This window comes from Electrona antarctica (genome assembly GCF_951216825.1).
Source record: "Electrona antarctica genome assembly, chromosome: 20".
Taxonomy (NCBI): domain Eukaryota; kingdom Metazoa; phylum Chordata; class Actinopteri; order Myctophiformes; family Myctophidae; genus Electrona; species Electrona antarctica.
This window is the reverse complement of record NC_136801.1, coordinates 17,584,764-17,604,636: the sequence shown is the minus strand read 5'-3', so window position 1 is coordinate 17,604,636 and position 19,873 is coordinate 17,584,764. Positions and strand designations below refer to the sequence as shown.

The 19,873-nt window shown below is 44.6% G+C and overlaps 1 protein-coding gene across 2 annotated transcripts in view; it reads left to right on the top strand.

Moving 5' to 3' along the window:
• The window catches only part of LOC306913465 (partitioning defective 3 homolog), a gene marked incomplete at its 3' end in the record, with an annotated part of 531,789 nt that overhangs the window by 168,523 nt on the left and 343,393 nt on the right, over nt 1-19,873 (top strand). For both annotated transcript variants that reach the window (XM_079490132.1, XM_079490131.1), the window contains exon 3: nt 11,675-11,876. In XM_079490132.1, the coding sequence (XP_079346258.1) occupies nt 11,675-11,876 (202 nt within the window). The remainder of the gene's footprint in view (nt 1-11,674; nt 11,877-19,873) is intronic.

Genomic DNA, 19,873 nt, shown 5'->3' with positions numbered 1-19,873 from the left:
CCATTTCTTCACAGTCTTTTGCATTATTATTGAACTCTGCGAGATCTTTTAAGCTGCACGGGTTGGGTAGTAGAGGGCAGACAAGGCAGTGCAGCATCGTATGGTCCTCTTCTCCACATTCACAGATGGTTGGGCCGGTTTTGTAGCCCCATCTGGCCATAGCAGCTTTTGAACGCCCCATTCCTGTTCTGAGACGTTTGAGTGTTTTCCACCGGACCCATGGTGCTTCTGAGCCAGAAGGGAGGTCTTCAGAAGAGGGGCATTCCCATGTCAATAGGAGGGTGGTCATTCGCAAGCTTTGTTGTCCATAGCTGGAGTCTGGTTTCTTCCCGAGATGTTGTTAGGGGCTGGACATGGCTGAGGAAGCTTCTCCTTGACTTCAGTAGTTGGGCTGGGGGTTTCTGTCCATGAAGGAGGGGTAACCTGTCATTGTTCCAACCTCCCGTTAGTCCGACCGATTACTAACGCTATCCCAAACCCTAACCCTAAACTCATTCTTAACCGGCCACGTAGGTCGCTAACCCTAACCTCAGTCTTATCCAGCTACGTAGATCGGACTAACGGGATGTCGGACTCATGGGCAGTCCCCCCCCTGCCCGCTGGTAGCTTTTGCGATCTCTACTCGGCTGGAGGCTTCCCGTCTCACAACCAGTGATCAAGTGGCGGGTGTTGTTCAACGCTCAGTCTAGTTTATTGGCATGGGTTGATCTCTCCCAAACAGGACACGCGTACTCCGCAGAGGAATAGCACAGGGCCAAAGCAGTACATCTTAATGTGTGTGCTGTCTTGGAATTGGTCAGTGTCCGTAGGATGTTGTTTCGAGAACTGGCTTTCAGTTGTGATCCCTGTCAAGTAATACTTGCTATTACCTGTGAATTCTAACAGACACTTTGAATCCTGAGCACTAGTACCTCATGGGTAGCGCTGCCACTACTCTACTTAGGAAGACAGCAGCCGGTATTAGCCAAGGACATAAAGAAGTTGAGAAGTACAGTATAAGGGCCAGTAGGCCACCCCCATGGCTACTGTGACACAATCCCTCTGCAGTTCAGAGGCAGAGGGAAACTCCATACCCCTCCCAACCCTCTCTTCCCTCTCATGGGTGCTGTTCGTTCGTTCGTTGGCCCTCTCACCTGGCATAGCCCTGGGCAGTGGGCAAGGAGCCTGTTATTGGCCCAGGGCCATGGGTGAACAAGGCAGCTGGGTGGGTGTGTGGCCTGTTTTGTATGCACACAGGAGCATGTGTGCATACAGTACGATATCATACTTCAAAACAGTACTTCTACTATACTAGACTCATCTAGGAAGAACACTGCTGTAAACCACACCTGAATCAAGTAACATGTAAGAGTGACCACACATCAACTAGAGTAGTACAGTTTGAATACCAGCGCCCACACATCAAATAGAGTATACTACCTGAATACCAGCACATGCACACTCGTCAAACAGAGTAGGCGCCGCTTACTCGCACTGGGTGTGATTTTTCGTGAGCTCTTGACTCTTTTCAGCGAGTTCTCGACAAAATAGCACACATTGGGCTCCATTTTCGTCACCGCTAAACCCCTAAACTTTCTTTTTTTACTATTTTGCAAAACATTTTTGAATAGTTAAAATGGCCAGTCTACAAGCTCACAACGTGTCAATGTATTTTGGCTAGTTGAACTATTCAAAAATGTTTTTCAAAATATTAAAAAAGGCAAAGAAGTTTAGGGATAAGGGGTTTAGCGGTGACGAAAATGGAGCCCATTGTCTCTGTGATTGTGAGATGAACCAGAAACCAAAGAGGGGATTGTCTCTTTATCCATGTGATGATGTAAGACAAGGTGCAGTACAGTATCAGGGCTCATTCATAGCTCATTCAACTGGCATAAAGTACAGGACGCCTACTTAACCCATTTTGGGCGGGAACCCCTTTTGGTGTTTTAAACATTATGTTATAATTTAGCTATTGAAAAATAGCAGATCTACAAGCTCATAGCACGCCACCGAGTGGCGCGCTACGAGCTTGTAGGTCTGCTATTTTTGAAAAATCGTGAAAAGGATTTAGAAGAATTTCTTTAAATTTTGACGTCAGGCCAGAATGGGTTAAAGTCTGTTATACTTAGTTACAGGCCAGTGCAGTGCACCAGAAATGCATTGTGAGCTTGTAGTAGTAGTAGTAGTAGTAGTCTACCATCTTGTAACTTGTATAAGTAGCATTCAATAATCTTTGAACTGGGGACACCCCACCCTGACAAGCACTTAATTGGAATGTAGGAGTTAAGGCATTACTCGGTTCTACAGATACATAGTGTAGCGACCCTGTAAAAGACACGACTATAACTTGCTCCTCCAAGGGAGCTAATGGCTGTCTTGGCGTTGCTTGTTACCTGTCGGTCTGCCGAGCTGGAGACCGGGGATCGATTCTAGCCCGATGTGCGGAACTTTACATTGGTGTCAGAATTCTGAAAATAGTCAATTATTCTGTAGGTATGATATGGTCCTTACATTGTCACTTATGTTGCTTTTGCTCCGTTTACCCCCCCCATGTACTCCACGTTCCTGATTCCTATGGTGACCCCCCTCCCCGCCCTGCTGATGATTATGAGGTCATCAAATCGATTGCCCGTGGCGAGACGGGGTCCCGCGGCCAATTTACTTTACGAGCTTTAAATACCTGTGAAAAGGCTGTGACATTCATTTTCCCAGACCGCTGTTATTCCTATCCGCTGCACTTTTACAGTCTTATGTTCAGACCGTTATGGCTAAAACACTTGTGGTGGAAATTATGTCCAATTAAGTGCTCAACTGCGCGTTATACAGATGTCCTGTACAGCCACAAATCATCTTGTGGATGCATTAATGAATGTTAAAGTAACTAGATATACTGTATGCTATATTATTACTTGGATTAGTATCTTAATGGGTGAAGTAAGTGGGCATGATGAGAGAACAATGAAAGCAGTGGTGCAAAGTAACTATGTGCATTTGCTGCTGTACTTGGGTACAATTTTGAGGTATACTTTTGCTTTACCCGAGTATCTTAAGTACCTCTTACAAGTATTTGTTACTTTGTGAATTTTGATTATCATTATCATTATTATTATTATTATTATTATTATTATTATTATTATTATTATTATTATTTGTCTTTTAAGTAGTCTATATTTTGATGCCAATGCTTTTGTACTTTTTTGTACAAAACCATGTAGCCTAATTTTGTATTTCTACATTGCGGTATGGATACTTTTTGTTTCCACCACTGAATGAAGGGGGGGGGGGGGGGGGGGTGAATGAGATGGGATAGTTAAGCAGCCAATTAATACTATTTATTCGTCAGTGCCAATCTTTTTGGTAAAGTAAGTATCATTATAGGCACATATCAATGGGTCGGGGGAAATGGAGAAGTACAGCTGCAATAACACAAATAAATATTCATCTGGACCCTGGCCCCTGGGGGGGGGGGGGGGGGGGGGGAGTAATAGTAATTATTCACAGCGGTGAGGAGATAAACCTGAACTCTTTTTAGATGTGTTTTTTAATTGAAGGTGAGCGCTATAGCAAGTGGTGGATTCCCCGCCGTCGGTCACATATGTCAGCTGACCCCTCCACTCCGATGTGACAAACCTGTCCATACGCATTAGTGTCGGGAGTGCCTGACAGTGGTGGGAGAAGTGATTTTTACTTAAGTAAAAGTATCAATACTGTAATGTACCGGTAGAAATACATATCCGGAATGCACAAAAGTATAAGTAAAAGTACTAAAAGTAGAAAGTGCTCATTATGCAGAATGTCCCGTTTCACACGTTTTTAAATGTAAAAAAAGATACAAGTCTTTTGAAAATAGCAGATCTACAATGCTTAGTTGTACATCAACTATTTTCAAATGGCCAACATTTATATAGGGCTGAAGGGGTTACTGTATGTTTTTGGAGTAATGATCAAATCGAACAGTTTTCAAATAATTTACAATGGAGTAAAAAGTACAATATTTGCGTTTCAGATGTAGTGGAGTAGAAGTACAACTGAATTTAGCGTCTGCTAAATGCCTAAATTGTAAATTATAAATTGTAAAGTATGAATACCTCAAAATTGTACTTAAGTGCAGTTCTTGAGTAAATGTACTTTGTTACTTTTCACCACGGAGTGACAGATGAGGATTGCACAGTAACTTTTAATTTTCTAGTAATATGTGGATGTTTACATGGTCTAATAGCTGTGAGCTTTTATGTTGATGTTGGATGTTCAGCTTCCATGCAAAGTAATCAACTCAACCCAGATCAGGTGTTACTGATGAATGCACAGAAGTCAGTCAGGTGAGATGACAGGAGTCCTCCAAGTGCTCTGTTATTGTCTGTATATGTATTTAATACTTTTGTGGCTGAGATATACCTTATTGACGCTTCGTGACAAGTAGCAAATGTGGTGTAATTTGTTCCATTCAACAGCATAGCATGTGATTGTTGTTCTAGCTGTCAACATTTGTATTGCATTTGTTTATGAAGCAACAGTTTTAACACAATTTCCCGCCGGGATTAATTAATAACATGCCAGGATATCGCCCCGTACAACCCTTATTTTGAATCCAAAGCTAATGTGAGTAGCCTTTCCACTAGATGGGATCAAACACACATTTATACAACTGAATAAACGTGTAGGATACGTATTTTGGCGGGGAAACGGTACTATCTGCGTGCGTGCGTGTGTGTGTGTGTGTGTGTGTGTGTGTGTGTGTGTGTGTGTGTGTGTGTGTGTGTGTGTGTGTGTGTGTGTGTGTGTGTGTGTGTGTGTGTGTGTGTGTGTGTGTGTGTGTGTGTGTGTGTGTGTGTGTGTGTGTGTGTGTGTGTGTGTGTGTGTGTGTGTGTGTCTGTCTGCTGTCCTCTGTCTCATGCAAAGGCCATAGATAATGCATGGTCTCATTCTCCCCACCCCACTCTTCCCGTCTACCCCCCCCCCCCCCCCCTCCTCTGTCATTCCATCTCTTCATTGATGTTCCATTTCTTCTTAGGCCTCACTCAGACCTTTACTGCATTGCTGTATGCTTGTTGGATGAATGTTGTGTAGTGTCATGGCCCCCCCTCATACAACACAAGTGTTGTGTCAGACCATGTGACTCCCATTGGAAATGCATTGGGGCAAGCTGTGTCACACCCTTTGTATACAGCAAGCACAGAGCAATCTGCAGCGACCGTGTGAGTGAGCTGAGAGTGTCCCTTTGTCCACAGGGCCTTCCAGCAGTCCCACAGGTGGAGCTGAGAGTGTCCCTTTCTCCCCAGGGCCTTCCAGCAGTCCCACGGGTGGAGCTGAGAGTGTCCCTTTGTCCCCAGGGCCTTCCAGCAGTCCCACGGGTGGAGCTGACAGTGTCCCTTTGTCCCCAGGGCCTTCCAGCAGTCCCACGGGTGGAGCTGAGAGTGTCCCTTTGTCCCCAGGGCCTTCCAGCAGTCCCACGGGTGGAGCTGAGAGTGTCCCTTTATCCCCAGGGCCTTCCAGCAGTCCTACAGGTGGAGCTGAGAGTGTCCCTTTGTCCCCAGGGCCTTCCAGCAGTCCCACAGGTGGAGCTGAGAGTGTCCCTTTGTCTCCAGGGCCTTCCAGCAGTCCCACGGGTGGAGCTGAGAGTGTCCCTTTGTCCCCAGGGCCTTCCAGCAGTCCCACGGGTGGAGCTGAGAGTGTCCCTTTGTCCCCAGGGCCTTCCAGCAGTCCCACGGGTGGAGCTGAGAGTGTCCCTTTGTCCCTATAGAGCTGTTGCCAGACCTACCAGAGAGCCGCAGACGTTTTCTGCTGTGTCCCGGCTTCTTTTCCGGGTTTTTAGACAGCTGGTGGATGGAAATTAAGCTTCACCCCCACGGCTGACTGCCGCGGGGGAAAGCTGAGCTTCTTTTCCATCCACCAGGTCTCTTAAAAACCCGGAAAAGACGCTGGCCGACAGAGAAAACGGGCGCGGCGGTCGGCTCAAGTCTGGAAACGCTATAGGGCCTTCCAGCAGCCCCACGGGTGGAGCTCAGCCCATGCAGCGCTGCAGAGCGCAACAAGGAGAGAACGCTGCCGACCATTGGGCTCACGGTTCTCATCTTAGTGGCTGTGACCAATTCCCTCATGCGCTTTGAGATGTGCTCGATCATTATGTCTCGGTGGCACAGGGGAAATGTGTTCTCTCTGCCCGTGGCCGTGGGGAGTGCTCTTCTCCTGGCACAGATGGTGGAGAGGTGGATGAGGAGGGAGGGCATGGAGCTTTTTGAAGGGTACTTTTCGGTATCCGGCAATCACGCTCCTCTCTCGTGAAATGATTGTTTGAGATGCACTCTGTAAAGTCGCTTGCACTCACACAGGATGGGGCTGTTTTGATAAGGGTGCTATAGTAAAAGTGCCCCCGCAGTCAAATGCACGCAGATACTGGGACAGTTTTGTTAAAATAAGTGTTGAATAGCTCTATATTCTGATAGTACTCATATTCTACTATAGTGTTTGTACAGTAACAAACCAGCTCTTTAATATACATAATCAATGTTCAGGTCCAGGACCCCAAACTTATCCAATCAGGAGGGAGAACTCACACAGGATGACAAGTGATGACTTAAAGAAATGAGCAGACAACATTGGAACTGGAATGCCATAACATTTAAGCTGATGGGTACTCTTTGATTGGCTGAAATTGGCAACCCATCTGAAAATGTATATGTTCTGATTATTAACTCATTCAGGTTGGGAACCCCTTTTGGTGTTTTTAAGCATTATGTTATACTTTAGTTATTGGAAAATAGCAGATCTACAAGCTCATAGCTTGACATTAAATAGTTTGAAAACCACTGATATAGAAACAGGATTTTCAGAAAACTGTCATGATATTTTGTAGAAGCTGGTCTCAGCCCTAAATAATGGGTCAAAGAGCTGGAGAGACGGGCAGACCCCTGTTACTGAACACACACACACACACACACACACACACACACACACACACACACACACACACACACACACACACACACACACACACACACACACACACACACACACACACACACTATTATTATTATTTTTTTTTTCTCCCACGATTTTGCAACCCAGTTTTTTCACCCAGTGTCAATTATCTAATGTAATCCTGGGCGCTACACTTCCTCTGCCAACCTGGGGGGGCAACGGACTGACCTCATGCCTCCTTTCATGCATGAGGAGTCCAAGCTGCTTCTTTTCACCTGACAGGGGGGAATTTCCCTGACCAGACGTAGCGCGTGGAAGGAACACGTTATTCCAACCAGTTCCTTTCCCCTCCATCAGGTGCCCCGGCTGGCCAGGGGGAGGTAGAGACCAGGATTACTGCATGTTTTTGTGAGGGTACCTATACCCTAGGGGACATGGAGAGAACATGCAAACTCCACACAGAAAGGCCCTTTCGCCAACCCCACCTCGGGTATGGGCACTGATGACGTGGAGTAGGGAACACGCCCCCAGCACCCACAGCGTCCCCAGCGGGAATCGAACCCAGGACCTTCTAGCTGTGAGGCGACAGCACTACCGACTGTGCCACCGTGCCCCACTCTAAGCAAAGATGACTATCCCAAGCTTCATGTTTGTTTTAACTGAGAAATTGCACTTAAACTGTGCTATTAAATAGTACTGTACTAAATAGCATGTACTGTACTAAATAGCACTTAAACACTTACATTTAACAAGTTAAAAATAAGACTCCATCCGTAGTCTGCGGTTTTCTGTCTGTTCCCTCTCCGTCTGTTTTTGCCTTTATATCTCTCTGTTTCTCTCTCTGCCTCCCGACTGTCTCTCTGTCTCTTCGTTCCGGTTGTGTGAATGAGGAACTGACTCCCTTGTGATGTGAAGAGCTTTAGGGGGAATTATTGTTGTTCGAGTGTTGAGGGATTTTGAGGCCCTAAAAAAGGGCCGTCAGTCGTCTAACATTTCATGTTTCCCGTTGATTCGGCGCAAAATAGGGAGCTTTCAGGCGTCTATAAATATTGCATGTGGGATAAACGCTGGCCCCAATTCGATTATGAACAGGGGAGTGTGTGCGTGTGTGCGTGCGTGCGTGCGTACAGCGTGCGTGCACGTGTGCACGGGCCCATGTTAGTGCCTGGCAGAGTGCTGCAGAGTGACTGTTGAGAAGAGCGTAGCAAAATGGACCTAATTATGGTTTTGAAGCGATATTTAAAAATGAATCACGCGGCCAGCATTACCATGTACGGTTATTATAAGCGACTTCTTGCTTGTTTTTCCTGTAAAGTCACTTGTAAATATTGGTGGTTATAGTGGGATGCATTTTTTGGGGCTTTGTTCCTAAAATATAATTGCTTATTTTGGGCTTGTTTCCTACTGCTGTTTCAGTGGTTCTCAAACATTTTCATATCAAGGACCCCCCAAATGAATGTGTTTCTCTACGGACCCTCATCTGAAAAGATTTTGAAATTAGCAGATCTACAAGCTCACAATGTGTCAAATCGCGACACGTTGTGAGCTTGCAGATCTGCCATTTTCAAATAGCCAATGTATTAGGCTACTAGGTTTAAAGTGCTCATATGGCCTATATAGTTTCTTAATTTGGGCTTGTTTTCAGAGACCTGGTTGCTTGTTTCTCTCGCAAATTGTACCAACACTGACAGGAGTTCCCCTGCTTCTCTAAATGGCCAGCTGGCAAGCCCAGGGGCCTCGTCTTGGCTTACCCAAATGCTCCCAGACATGTATACATGGTAAATGGTGCATTTATATAGCGCTTTTATCCAAAGCGCTTTACAATTCGCACACGCATTCACACAGCGATGGTGGAGGAAGGGAAACCATACAAGCTGGCGCCAAACTGCTTGTCGTGAGCAATTAGGGGTTCAGTGTGTCTTGTTCAAGGACACCTCGACACTAACTCAGCGGGAGCCCTGGATCAGACTGGTAACATTACGTTCCCCTATTGGCCACTCTACCTCCTATAAGTATATTTGTATTTATAAATCTATAAATTGGGCCTGATTATTTTGTCATTTAATTTCCCTCAGCCACACACAGAGTAACTGTGGATACTGGTACAAAGAGAGGTCCCCCAGGGGTCCTTGACTGAGTTCCAGGGGGTCCCCGCAGCTAAATTATAGTTTGGAACCAAATGGACTCTTATGGGTCTGTAACTCTGAGAGTGTACAAATGGAACCCATTCCATTTGTACACTCTCAGAGTTAAATTAACATTGATTTTACAATATAAATTGGGGTCCCAGAGATAGAAATGCCATTACATGGGGGTCTGTAGACTAATATGCATGTCAAACTGGGGATCCTTAAAATGAAACGGGTTGAGAATCTCTGCTAGAGCCGTAAATATCTTCTCTTCCCTGGCATATCCTTTCAAATGGGGGTCCGTGGGCTAATTCGTGTCGATTTGATTTGTATTCAACATACATTAACCACTTCAGACTCATTTAAACTTTGGCTATTTGAAAATGTTTTTTGACTCCAATATTTTTGTACCAGACTTTTACTTTGTACTTTTTTCCACCACTGATGTAAATGTAAACCTATCCTCAAGGTTGCCTCTGTAGCATGTGTGCTTTTTATAACAGTGCCTTCAAAGCAAGTCTCCTTGAAAGAAAATATGGCCCCAATCCTCTGGTACACAAAATGCCAATGATGATTTTTATGTGAGAGCCTTTCTCGCTTTGTAGCGCATGTCATGATGATTGCCTTTCTGCCATCTCAAGAGCAAAAAGGAAACGTTGTGTCAACACTGACACGGAGGCGGAGTGCGATCTGAGACAAACATGAGTGTTTGTAAGTATTACAGACGGCATGCTCGGAGACATCTTAGGGAATTAACACAATCTGCTTTAATTGTGCACAAAGCCAAGCAGAAAGATGGGTAAATACCATACAGGGGCATGCACACACAAAAGACATGAGTTAACCCATTTTGACCTGAGATCAGATTCTAAAAATGTCTTCTACATCCTGACAGTTTTCTGAAAAAGCCATGTTTCTATGTCGGTCGTTCTTCGATTTTTCAAAAATAGCAGACCTACAAGCTCGTAGCTTGTAGATCTGCTATTTTTCAATAGCTAAAGCATAACATAATGCTAACACCAAAAGGGGTTCCCGCCCAAAACGGGTTAAAATGTGTATACACAAATACACATGCCCTCGCACACACATCCTTGGATTAATGTTAAAATGAAGGAGTGTGGGGGCTTCGGAAGTTGTTTATATGCAGATTGGCCCACGTAAGGGGGCGACAAAAAAACAAAACGGCAAACGCATGCAAAAAAATTAAATCTATTCTATATTTACATGCGGATGAAAGCTGTGTAGTCTGCACCAAAGCCTCGCCTCTTCGCCACCGCCTTTTGTTGGCTCTTTCTCCGGGCGTGTACTGTGCGAGCCTTTCAGAGCCGCGCAGATCCAGCCAACACACTTTTCACTCTCGCGTCTTCCTTCCGCGTGGTGCGTAACATGCTGTTGTCGCTGTCATGTGGGACAAGGCGGCGGGAGGGGGGGGGATTTCGGGCTGCCACTCCGATGTTCAGGCCACTCTAGCGGAGGCTGGGGAACACCGGTCTAATCTCCTTGTACAAGTTGGGTTTATTAGCAGGGATTCTGTTTAGAAGCCGTGGTTGCTGTAGAAATGCCACTTGGCACTGTCAACCCTATCCCCCCCCGCCTCCCCCCCCCCCCCAGAACACCACACTCAGTCTTTATCCTCTCACAGGATCTCTTGTGTCTGTCGGTTTGCCCGCTCCAGGAGAGCGAGGGCCCTGACTGGTGTGCCGTATGCCAGCTTTGGTTTGCAACCTTGCTTTGTTTTCGTGTGTGTGTGTGTGTGTGTGTGTGTGTGTGTGTGTGTGTGTGTGTGTGTGTGTGTGTGTGTGTGTGTGTGTGTGTGTGTGTGTGTGTGTGTGTGTGTGTGTGTGTGTGTGTGTGTGTGTGTGTGTGTGTGTGTGTGTGTGTGTGTGTGTGTGTGTGTGTGTGTGTGTGTGTGTGTGTGTGTGTGTGTGTGTGTGTGGAATAGCCAACGCAATAAGCGAACATGACACTTTCCAGGTTTTAATTAGTTGAGGTGTGTGTGTGTGTGTACTGTAGGCTACAGTATGTGTGTCACAGAGTTAGACAGGAGTAGATGCATGCTGGCTTGCTGTAATGTAAGCCATGCTATAATCCAGAGTCGCTCTGGATTAAGAACGTCTGCTAAATGCCTAAATTGTCTATTGTGCGGCTGCCACGGACGAGGTGGGGCTAGTTGGTTTTTTTTTAGTCCAAACCTGGCAACCCCAGATTATCTCGCAGTGCATAATATCTAAGTCTGTACATTTAGTAAAAGTCTGGCACGCAACACACGCACACACCAGTTCATGCTGGAATAGATCCTTAAGTAACCCTATAACTTGTCCTCTGCTACCCTCTCTTTTTTATAATCTTTTTATTCATAGTGCAAACATGACAAACAGGATGAACATTCAATTTACAATGCACTTTTTTTTAACTGGATAGTTCATTTAGCCAATATGAAACTGTGTGGTGGAGGACTTTAGCCTACATTTCTTTGCCAATGTCATGTCATGTCAATGTATTGCTTTTGGTGTCTGTCCCAACCGTCCTCCGCACCAGTGCCAAAACGGCATCTACAATTGAATGCCAAAATGATGACGCAACACTGCATGACCAAAACATATGGATGTCCACTAATCCCGTGCCCCCCCGTGTTTCCCCCCATGCAGCTGGTGGCCGTGTACGAGGAGCAGGACCCTCACAACGGAGGGGACGGTACCAGTGCCAGCTCCACGGGTACACAGAGCCCCGACCCCCACCCCTTCATCACCGGCGACATGGGCCCCGTCACCAGCACATCCTCCTCCTCCGCCTTCCAGCCCTACCAGCCCAGCAGCGAGATCGAGGTCACCCCGTCCGCCCTGCGCTCCAGTAAGTCACACACACCCACACCCCAATCTGGGAACCCATCTTATCTGATTTTACTCGTGGTGGAAAAAAATCGGGTAGGGGGGGTGGGGCATAAATAAGACAAAATAGTCAATAGATTTGGCTGCCACATTACATCACACATAAAAGCCAGATGTTGGAGACCTCTCTAAATGCAAGGAATCTCTGTACCCATTTAATGTACGGCTGTAATCCACGAGAAACGCTCGACTGACCGATTTAAAATTGTCCACCCACGTCACAGACGACCCGAGGGAGTGCAGTGCCCGGCGTCGTGTCGGTCGGATAGGAGTTTGTCCAGAACCGGCAGAAAAAGCTCTGGCTGTGGCCCAAATGTGGCCAATTGATTGCCATGGCAACCTCAGCTTGATTTGGCAAATTCCCCACATCGGTCCAATTCCCCACATCTGCCATTTGATTACTTGGTCAGTCCACACTGGCACTCTTCGGATATTTGTTTTTGCCTCTGGGGGCACCACGTCCCCTTTCTTAGTCCACTGACTTCCTTGTGTTTATTCCTACTGCCAACAACGATACGTGTTTAGGGCCAGCGTTGCTGACAGATTATGTTAGATCTAGTCGTGATATTTTGAAAATAGACGATCTACAAGCTAGCTTTCTTTCTTTTCTTTTTTTGTTAACCTTTATTTAACCAGTCAAAACACATTGAGACTGCGTCTGTGTTGGGGACTGGCCAAGAGGCAGATATAAAATTACACTTCAATACCACATCGTCAATGTTACATTTTGGACCAGCAAATACAACATCCAGAATACATCTTACAATACCTATGAATAAATACAAAAAGTCCCCAGTCCTACTATTTAGTAGCAGGGCAAAATACACCATCTACACAATCTACAAGATCTGAACCAATAAATAAATAGGCATGAACATAGGCTAGTACATATCCAAACATGTGCAGGTGTTGGACTGTACATCAAGCTTATCACCTCGCAAAACGATGCGTTGTGATTTGCCTCTTTCTTATATTTTTGGACAATTTGGCCCATGTTTGAGAGTTTGTAGAGTTTGTTTTTGATGCAGTATTGATTGGTCTTTTTCATTGTATTAAAAACAACTTTAAATTCTGTAAATTGTCCCTTCACCCCCCAGTGTTCTAGGCAGGGAGCCTGCTTTGTGCAACACTGAAAACCTCCTCCCTTCAGCATCCCACTCTCTCTCCTATTGATTCCGAGGGCCTATTTTGGACATACTGTACACGGGCCAACGCACTTTGTCCATCTTTTTGTTCAGTGCTCTCTCTGACATAGTTTGGATGCTCGATATACCGTCTCCCTCTGTATTTCTTCTTTACAATGACAGCCCTGTGTGATGTGAACCATGGCCGTTGCGAATGAGGAGCGCCAATCGACCGACGGTGGTCGTTGAAAAGTGCAGAGTTGTGTAAGGCCGCGGGGGGTTCTTTTTTGGGCTTAACCCATTCTGACCTGAGATCAGATTCTAAAAATGTCTTCTACATCCTGACAGTTTTCTGAAAAAGCTATGTTTCTATGTCAGTCGTTCTTTGATTTTTCAAAAATAGCAGACCTACAAGCTCGTAGCGCGCCACTCGGTGGCGCGCTATGAGCTTGTAGATCTGCTATTTTTCAATAGCTAAAGCATAACATAATGCTAACACCGAAAGGGGTTCCCGCCCAAAATGGGTTAAAAATACAGTTCACAGTGAGAATTGATCCACTCTGGAGGCCGACATGGTTTGTCATTATTAACCAGACCCCAGTGGAGACACCGCTGTGTCTCATCTGAGCCGTTTCACTCCCGCACCCACGGATGTAGGCATGTGGTCCTTGAAAATAGCAGATGTACAAGCTCATAGTGTGTCGCTTCGTGCCGTGCTACGAGCTTGTAGATCTGCTATTTTTTTTAAGTAAGTAGTGAAATGTATGCAAATCTGTGGATATTAGGGGGTGTAACGATACATTTTAACAGCCATACGGTACGTATCACGATACATGGTTGATGATACGATACATGGACGATATTGGTTCATTATGGTGATACGATACGATTCAATGATTTGAAATTGATACAGTAACTATTTAAAATACATTGACATTTTTTTTAATGAAGTAATTCAACCCCTCTTTTTCATTTTTCTTCAAAAAATTGCTAAATACCACACACAAAAATGTAGTATTGATACAATCGATTAATTGCATAGCAAAACGATTCGATACCGATTATTTCCATTGCAAAACGATACGATACATAGTTAATGTTGCTATTTTCATTTAAATATATTTCGATTCTTGAAATTAAAATCGATTTTTCGATGCAGTTACTATATCGTTACACCCCTAGTGGATATACATACATATATTTCTAAAGCGAACATTTTTAACTCAAATCTTTGCTTCTGGGGTTCCCTGGAACAACATATTTTCAGATGAGGGTCCATGGCCAAAATGCATAATATGCATTTGACCCCCACAATTATAATATAATTGTGGGGGTCCTTGACATGAAAAAGTTTGAGAACCACTGATAAAGCAACATACATTTTTCAGAAAACTGATTTAGAAGCAGAATTTGTAGATTCGGAATCCACCAAATGAAATGACAAATTCTGAGGATTATAATAGAGTTTGTGATCAAGTGCATTGGTTGTATTGGGTATGTTGATTTCAGTACAATCAGTACAATGAAAAAGGTAGCCAGAATGTTATAGTGCACGCACACATACACGCACGCACAACACTACATCTGTGATGATGGGACATTGAGCTCAGAAAATACATTTGGCCAACCAGCATGCTTTCCTAACCATGTTTAGCCATTAGAATCTATTGGCCAGCATTGATTTGTTCTCAACAACCCGTCTGTCTACTCGAGCCCCCAATTGCCGGGCCCAATCAGTCAATGTGTGGTGCATAGAAACATTTAAATTAAAAATAAAGTCATAATCATATTTGCATAATGGGTATAACTGCCTTAAAAGGTAAGCCAAGAAAGGCAGACCGCCTGGCAACACGCAGGCTATGAAAATGACAAAGTGAATGGAGTGCTATCTCTCCCTCCAGAGATGCAGATGAACAAATTACTGGCAGCAACAACATGTATCAGACATCAATGTGGAGTGGAGACGCCCTCTGCAGCTGTGCTCTGAAGCGCAGGATTATGGCGATATGAACTCATCTTCTCGCTGAGCCATATTGATTGTTTTTCCCTCCTACAAACCTTTTCCTCTCTCACCGCTCTCTCTCTCTCTCTTGCGCACGTCTTCCGTTTCCTTTCTCTAGCTCTCACGTTGCCCACACACACACACGCACGCGCACACGCACGCACGCGCACCCACACACACGCAACATTGTCTCCCTCCCCCCTGCCCCGCAAGCCCATTTGAGATTTTGCGCGCTTGAAACATTTGCTGCGGCAGGTCAAACCACTAATAATTGGATTGGAGATGAGATGTAAATTACAATAATGAATGTAATTTTCCCGTAATTATACAGACGCCGCTCCGCTTTGTGCTCGCTCACCATGAAAGTATAATCTCCAGGAAGTGAAGAGAGGAGGGAAAGAAAAAAAACCCAGCAACAACAAAATGTGCACAAACTTTAAATTAGGTTTGCATTTCCTCCATGCTCAGAGAAGGATAGAGCTGACAGGGCTTTTCCTTCTCCGTGGAACTCTAATGTTGATTTAATAACTATAGTGTGTGCTTAACCACTTAAGCCCCATTAAAAAAAAAAAAGATTGTGAAAATGATTTTTGGGACAAGTTTCGGATAACAACAAAATAAAGCCTACGGTATAATGACGGCAAGTTGAAAGTGGGCAAACCAAGGTCAAATAGAACTATAGATGGGGTGGCAGCCCTGATGTCTTCACTGCTGGAGGGCATGGAGCGATGCCACTGGGTGAAGCTGCTTTAGGGGATTCACACTGAGTCCGTTTGATTCAAACTGTATCCGAGTACACACTTCAATCGGTCCCGATGCAGTCCCGGGAACGGTTGGGTGATCCGGGAACGGTACGCAGCATTCACACTACCACCATCTGCCAAGTGAGTGCGCATCCAGGACCATAGTGTGAATCCCCTATTAGACAGCCAGGCCACAGCTGGAGAATGACTTTGCCCCCCCCCCCCAAGCAAAGACTTGAGTTAAACATTTTCGCTATCTATCGATTGATCTATAGATCTATATTAGCAATTTTGTTTTCACACATTTTTAAAAGTAGCAGATCTACGAGCTGTGTGGCACAAAGTGATGCACATGCACAAGAACTTGTACATCTGCAATTTTTGAATAGACAACGTATAAAATATGGTTAAAGACTAAGTGGTTAAAATTATTGTGATGCTGTATTAACAATTTGGGACCCCCTGTAACCCCACCCAAGAACCCCCACTTTGAGAACCAATGCTCTGTATCTCAGTGCCTTCCATGTAATTGATCTGCCTTGCTGTGGAAACCTATGACCATGACATTGTTGCGTTTTTTTTATTTGTCTTTGTGGGAGATGGATATTACAGGTGATAGATGTGGCAGCACGTCCGTGAAAGACAGTGTGATGATAAGTGCTGGACAGGAAAAAAAAACCCAAGACAACAAAATCCATTGAAGTGCTACTGTATTGACCGGGCGGGCGGGCGCTGAAATTACCACGACCTTGGCTTTAACCCATTTTGGGCGGGAACCTCTTTTGGTGTTAGCATTATGTTATGCTTTAGCTATTGAAAAATAGCAGATCTACAAGCTCATAGCGCGCCACCGAGTGGCGCGCTATGAACTTGTAGATCTGCTATTTTTGAAAAATCGAAGAACGACTGACATAGAAACAGCTTTTTCAGAAAACTGTCAGGATGTAGAAGACATTTATAGAATCTGATCTCAGGTCAAAATGGGTTAAAGTGGCAGCCATCTCGCGTAGGTCAGAGTGATTGTAGTGACACACCGATGATTGGCCCCCTGCCATCTCATGCCCTCCTGTACGGATGAATCTGTCCGGCTCGTATAACCACCCCCGTAAAGCGGTGGTGGAAGAAGTACTCACGTTTCTAACTCGAGTAGAAGTACCAGTAGCACAATGTAGAAATGCTCTGTTACAAGTAAAGGTTCTGTATTGACATTTTACTTGAGTAAGTATTGGCATCTAATTGTACTCATTATGCAGAATATGTCCCAATACAGGTTTCATTGTGTATAGAAAATAGTTTGGAAATAGCTGATCTGCAAAATCACAAGACGTTGCAGACGCAACGTTAGTTGGTTAATCATAGTTACTAAAGCTGTCAAATAATTGCAGTGGAGTAAAAAGTATAGTATTTACCTCTGAGATCTAGTCTAGTATCAAATAATGGAAATACTCAAAAGTAAAGTAAAAAAAAATATCTCAAGATTATACAGTACGCAAGTACAGTACTTCTATTCCCAGTATATGTTGCTCCGACTTCATTTGGCTGCGCGACAGAGTCTCCCTGCCGTTTCTGAGGTCCTCGCTTTAGTCCCCCCGGGTCGTCAGGCAGCCATTAAAGAGATTGCCTTCGGGGAGAAGTGAGGACACCTTTAAGAGAGAGGGGACCTTTATCTAATCAATTTGGTTTCACTGAGCTGCCCTCCCATGCTGCCATGAAGCCAAGGCCATATGGAAGACACAGGAGCACCCTGGATGTGTGTTCTGTTCACTACATCGATGCTGACGATACACACACGCAGCAACATGCACTCTCACAGTGGCCTCACTCAGACCTTTACTGCATTGCTGTATGCTTGTTGGATGAATGTTGTGTAGTGTCATGGCCGCCCCAATGCATTTCCAATGGGAGTCACATGGTTTGACACAACATTTGTGTTGTATGAGGGGGAGGGGCCCATACAACAGCTTGTAGTCCAAAATGTGTACTACAAACCATGTGACTTCCATTGGAAATGCATTGGGGCGGCCATGACACTACACAACATTCATCCAACAAGCATACAGCAATGCAGTAAAGGTCTGAGTGAGGCCTAACCCCTCATCCAGTACCAAGTCACCAGTACTCGCATTGTTTACCTAAATATAAGTATCAATACTGCACTGTAGACACACTCCTGTTACATGTACAAGTCCAGAATTAAAAATGTACTTGACTAAAAGTACAAATGTGCTGGCATCAAAATATACTTAAAGTACCCATTATGCAGACTGTCCAATTTCACAGGTTTCAAATAAAAAAAATTATACAAATCTATCATCTAGCCAAAGTTTAAATTGGGCTGAAGTAGTTAATGTATGTTTTGTAATAATAATCCAAATCTACAAATAACCAGTAACTAACATATTCTAATAAATGTGGTGGAGTAAAAAGAAAAGTACAATATTTGACTCTGAAGTAAAAGTACTGAAAACTGGAAATACTTTGATTATAAGAGAGTTAACTGCAGAATGTTTTAAAACTTCATTGTTGATCCAGCCTTGTCCTTGATTTGAACCTTAACACACATCCAGAGGCAGTAGGTTGGACAGATAGACATAGCAGCAGGATCACAACTGCAGGCAAAGCCAGGTCTGATATCACCACCTCTCTCCGGTCCAACGGTTCCTGGCACAATCGTTCACTTGGGCGACAAGTCGACAACGTGCCGGAGTAAACTGGCAGGGAGAGATTGGTGATAACGGCGCTGCTAGGCCATCGATTGGCGCCATGTCTGATGGGGGAACCCTGGCTCTCACGTACGACATTCTCTCTTTGCTCTCGCTCTCGCTCTCACGTCCTCACCTCGAGAACTTCGGATTTTAGACGCGAAGCACTTACTTCTGCTGAGGACTTTTGTGCTTTCAGGAAAAGCCTTTAAGGACATTTTGGAATGGGTGGGCACAGCCAGAGGCTATGGCTATTTGGTGTGGGATCCCATCCTCTAGTACAATGGTTCTCAAAGGGCTTTAACCATATTTTATACTTTGGCTATTCAAAAATAGCAAACAAACTCATAGTGTGGCAAAATGTGATCTGCTGTGAGATTGTAGATCTGCTCTTTTTGAACAGCCAATATATAAACAGATGAAGTGGTTCAAAGGATTGTGATGCTATGTTAACTAATTTAGCTGGGGACCCCCTGGAACCCCCCAAGGACCCTTGGGGGTCCCTGGAACCCCCCCAAGGACCCTTGGGGGTCCCTGGACCCCACTTTGATAACCACTGTTTGTCTGCAGCCCTAAAGTCAAAACTGCTGCAACAACTGAACATTTGGTTCAAAGATTGTTGGACAACCACTTCAGAAACGTTATACTGTACATCCACGTATGATAACAGCATCCTAAGGTTAGCGAGGAATATCACCTCAAACACTAGCCATGTGTAGTATGGAGAATATAGGTTGCTACCTTCAGGAAGGAGATATGGTGTCCCAGCATACAATAAGGTCAGACTCACTCTTTCTTCTTTTTCTCCTTCTGAAATGTACACTCTGAAGCGATATTGCCCTGTTGACTTGATGCCATATGTAGTCCATCTGAAGAAAGCAAGGATTATACAGAGACATTGGAGATGGAGCCACTTGGAGGGGGGGAGGGGGAGGGAGGGAAGAGGGGTTAAAAAAAATCCTGGGAATTGCACTTGTGTCCTATGTTTACATGCTTTTTACAAATAAAATAAATATTATAAAAAAACAATAAGGTCAGACTAAAGAGGTCCTTTGTCCACCAGTCGACTTTGAGGCTTAATCAGGAGTTGTTGTAGCCATGGGGTTATCTAGGCGGTGGACATTGCTCTTGTCTTCATGTCTTTATGTATGTAATATTGTTTTGTTTTTCTGTGCTATGTCAATTGTGTGTATACTGTATGTATTCTGCATACATGGCTGCTGGGTCGCAAGACAAATTTCAGTGTGAACTGACAATAAAGTACTATATCATATCATATCACTAGCCCTACATTATAATGTGCAGTCCCTCAGATGTGTGTAGAAGCCGGCAAACTTCCACAGGTGACATCCCCATTAAAAATTGATTAAGAGATCCGGGACGTCCTT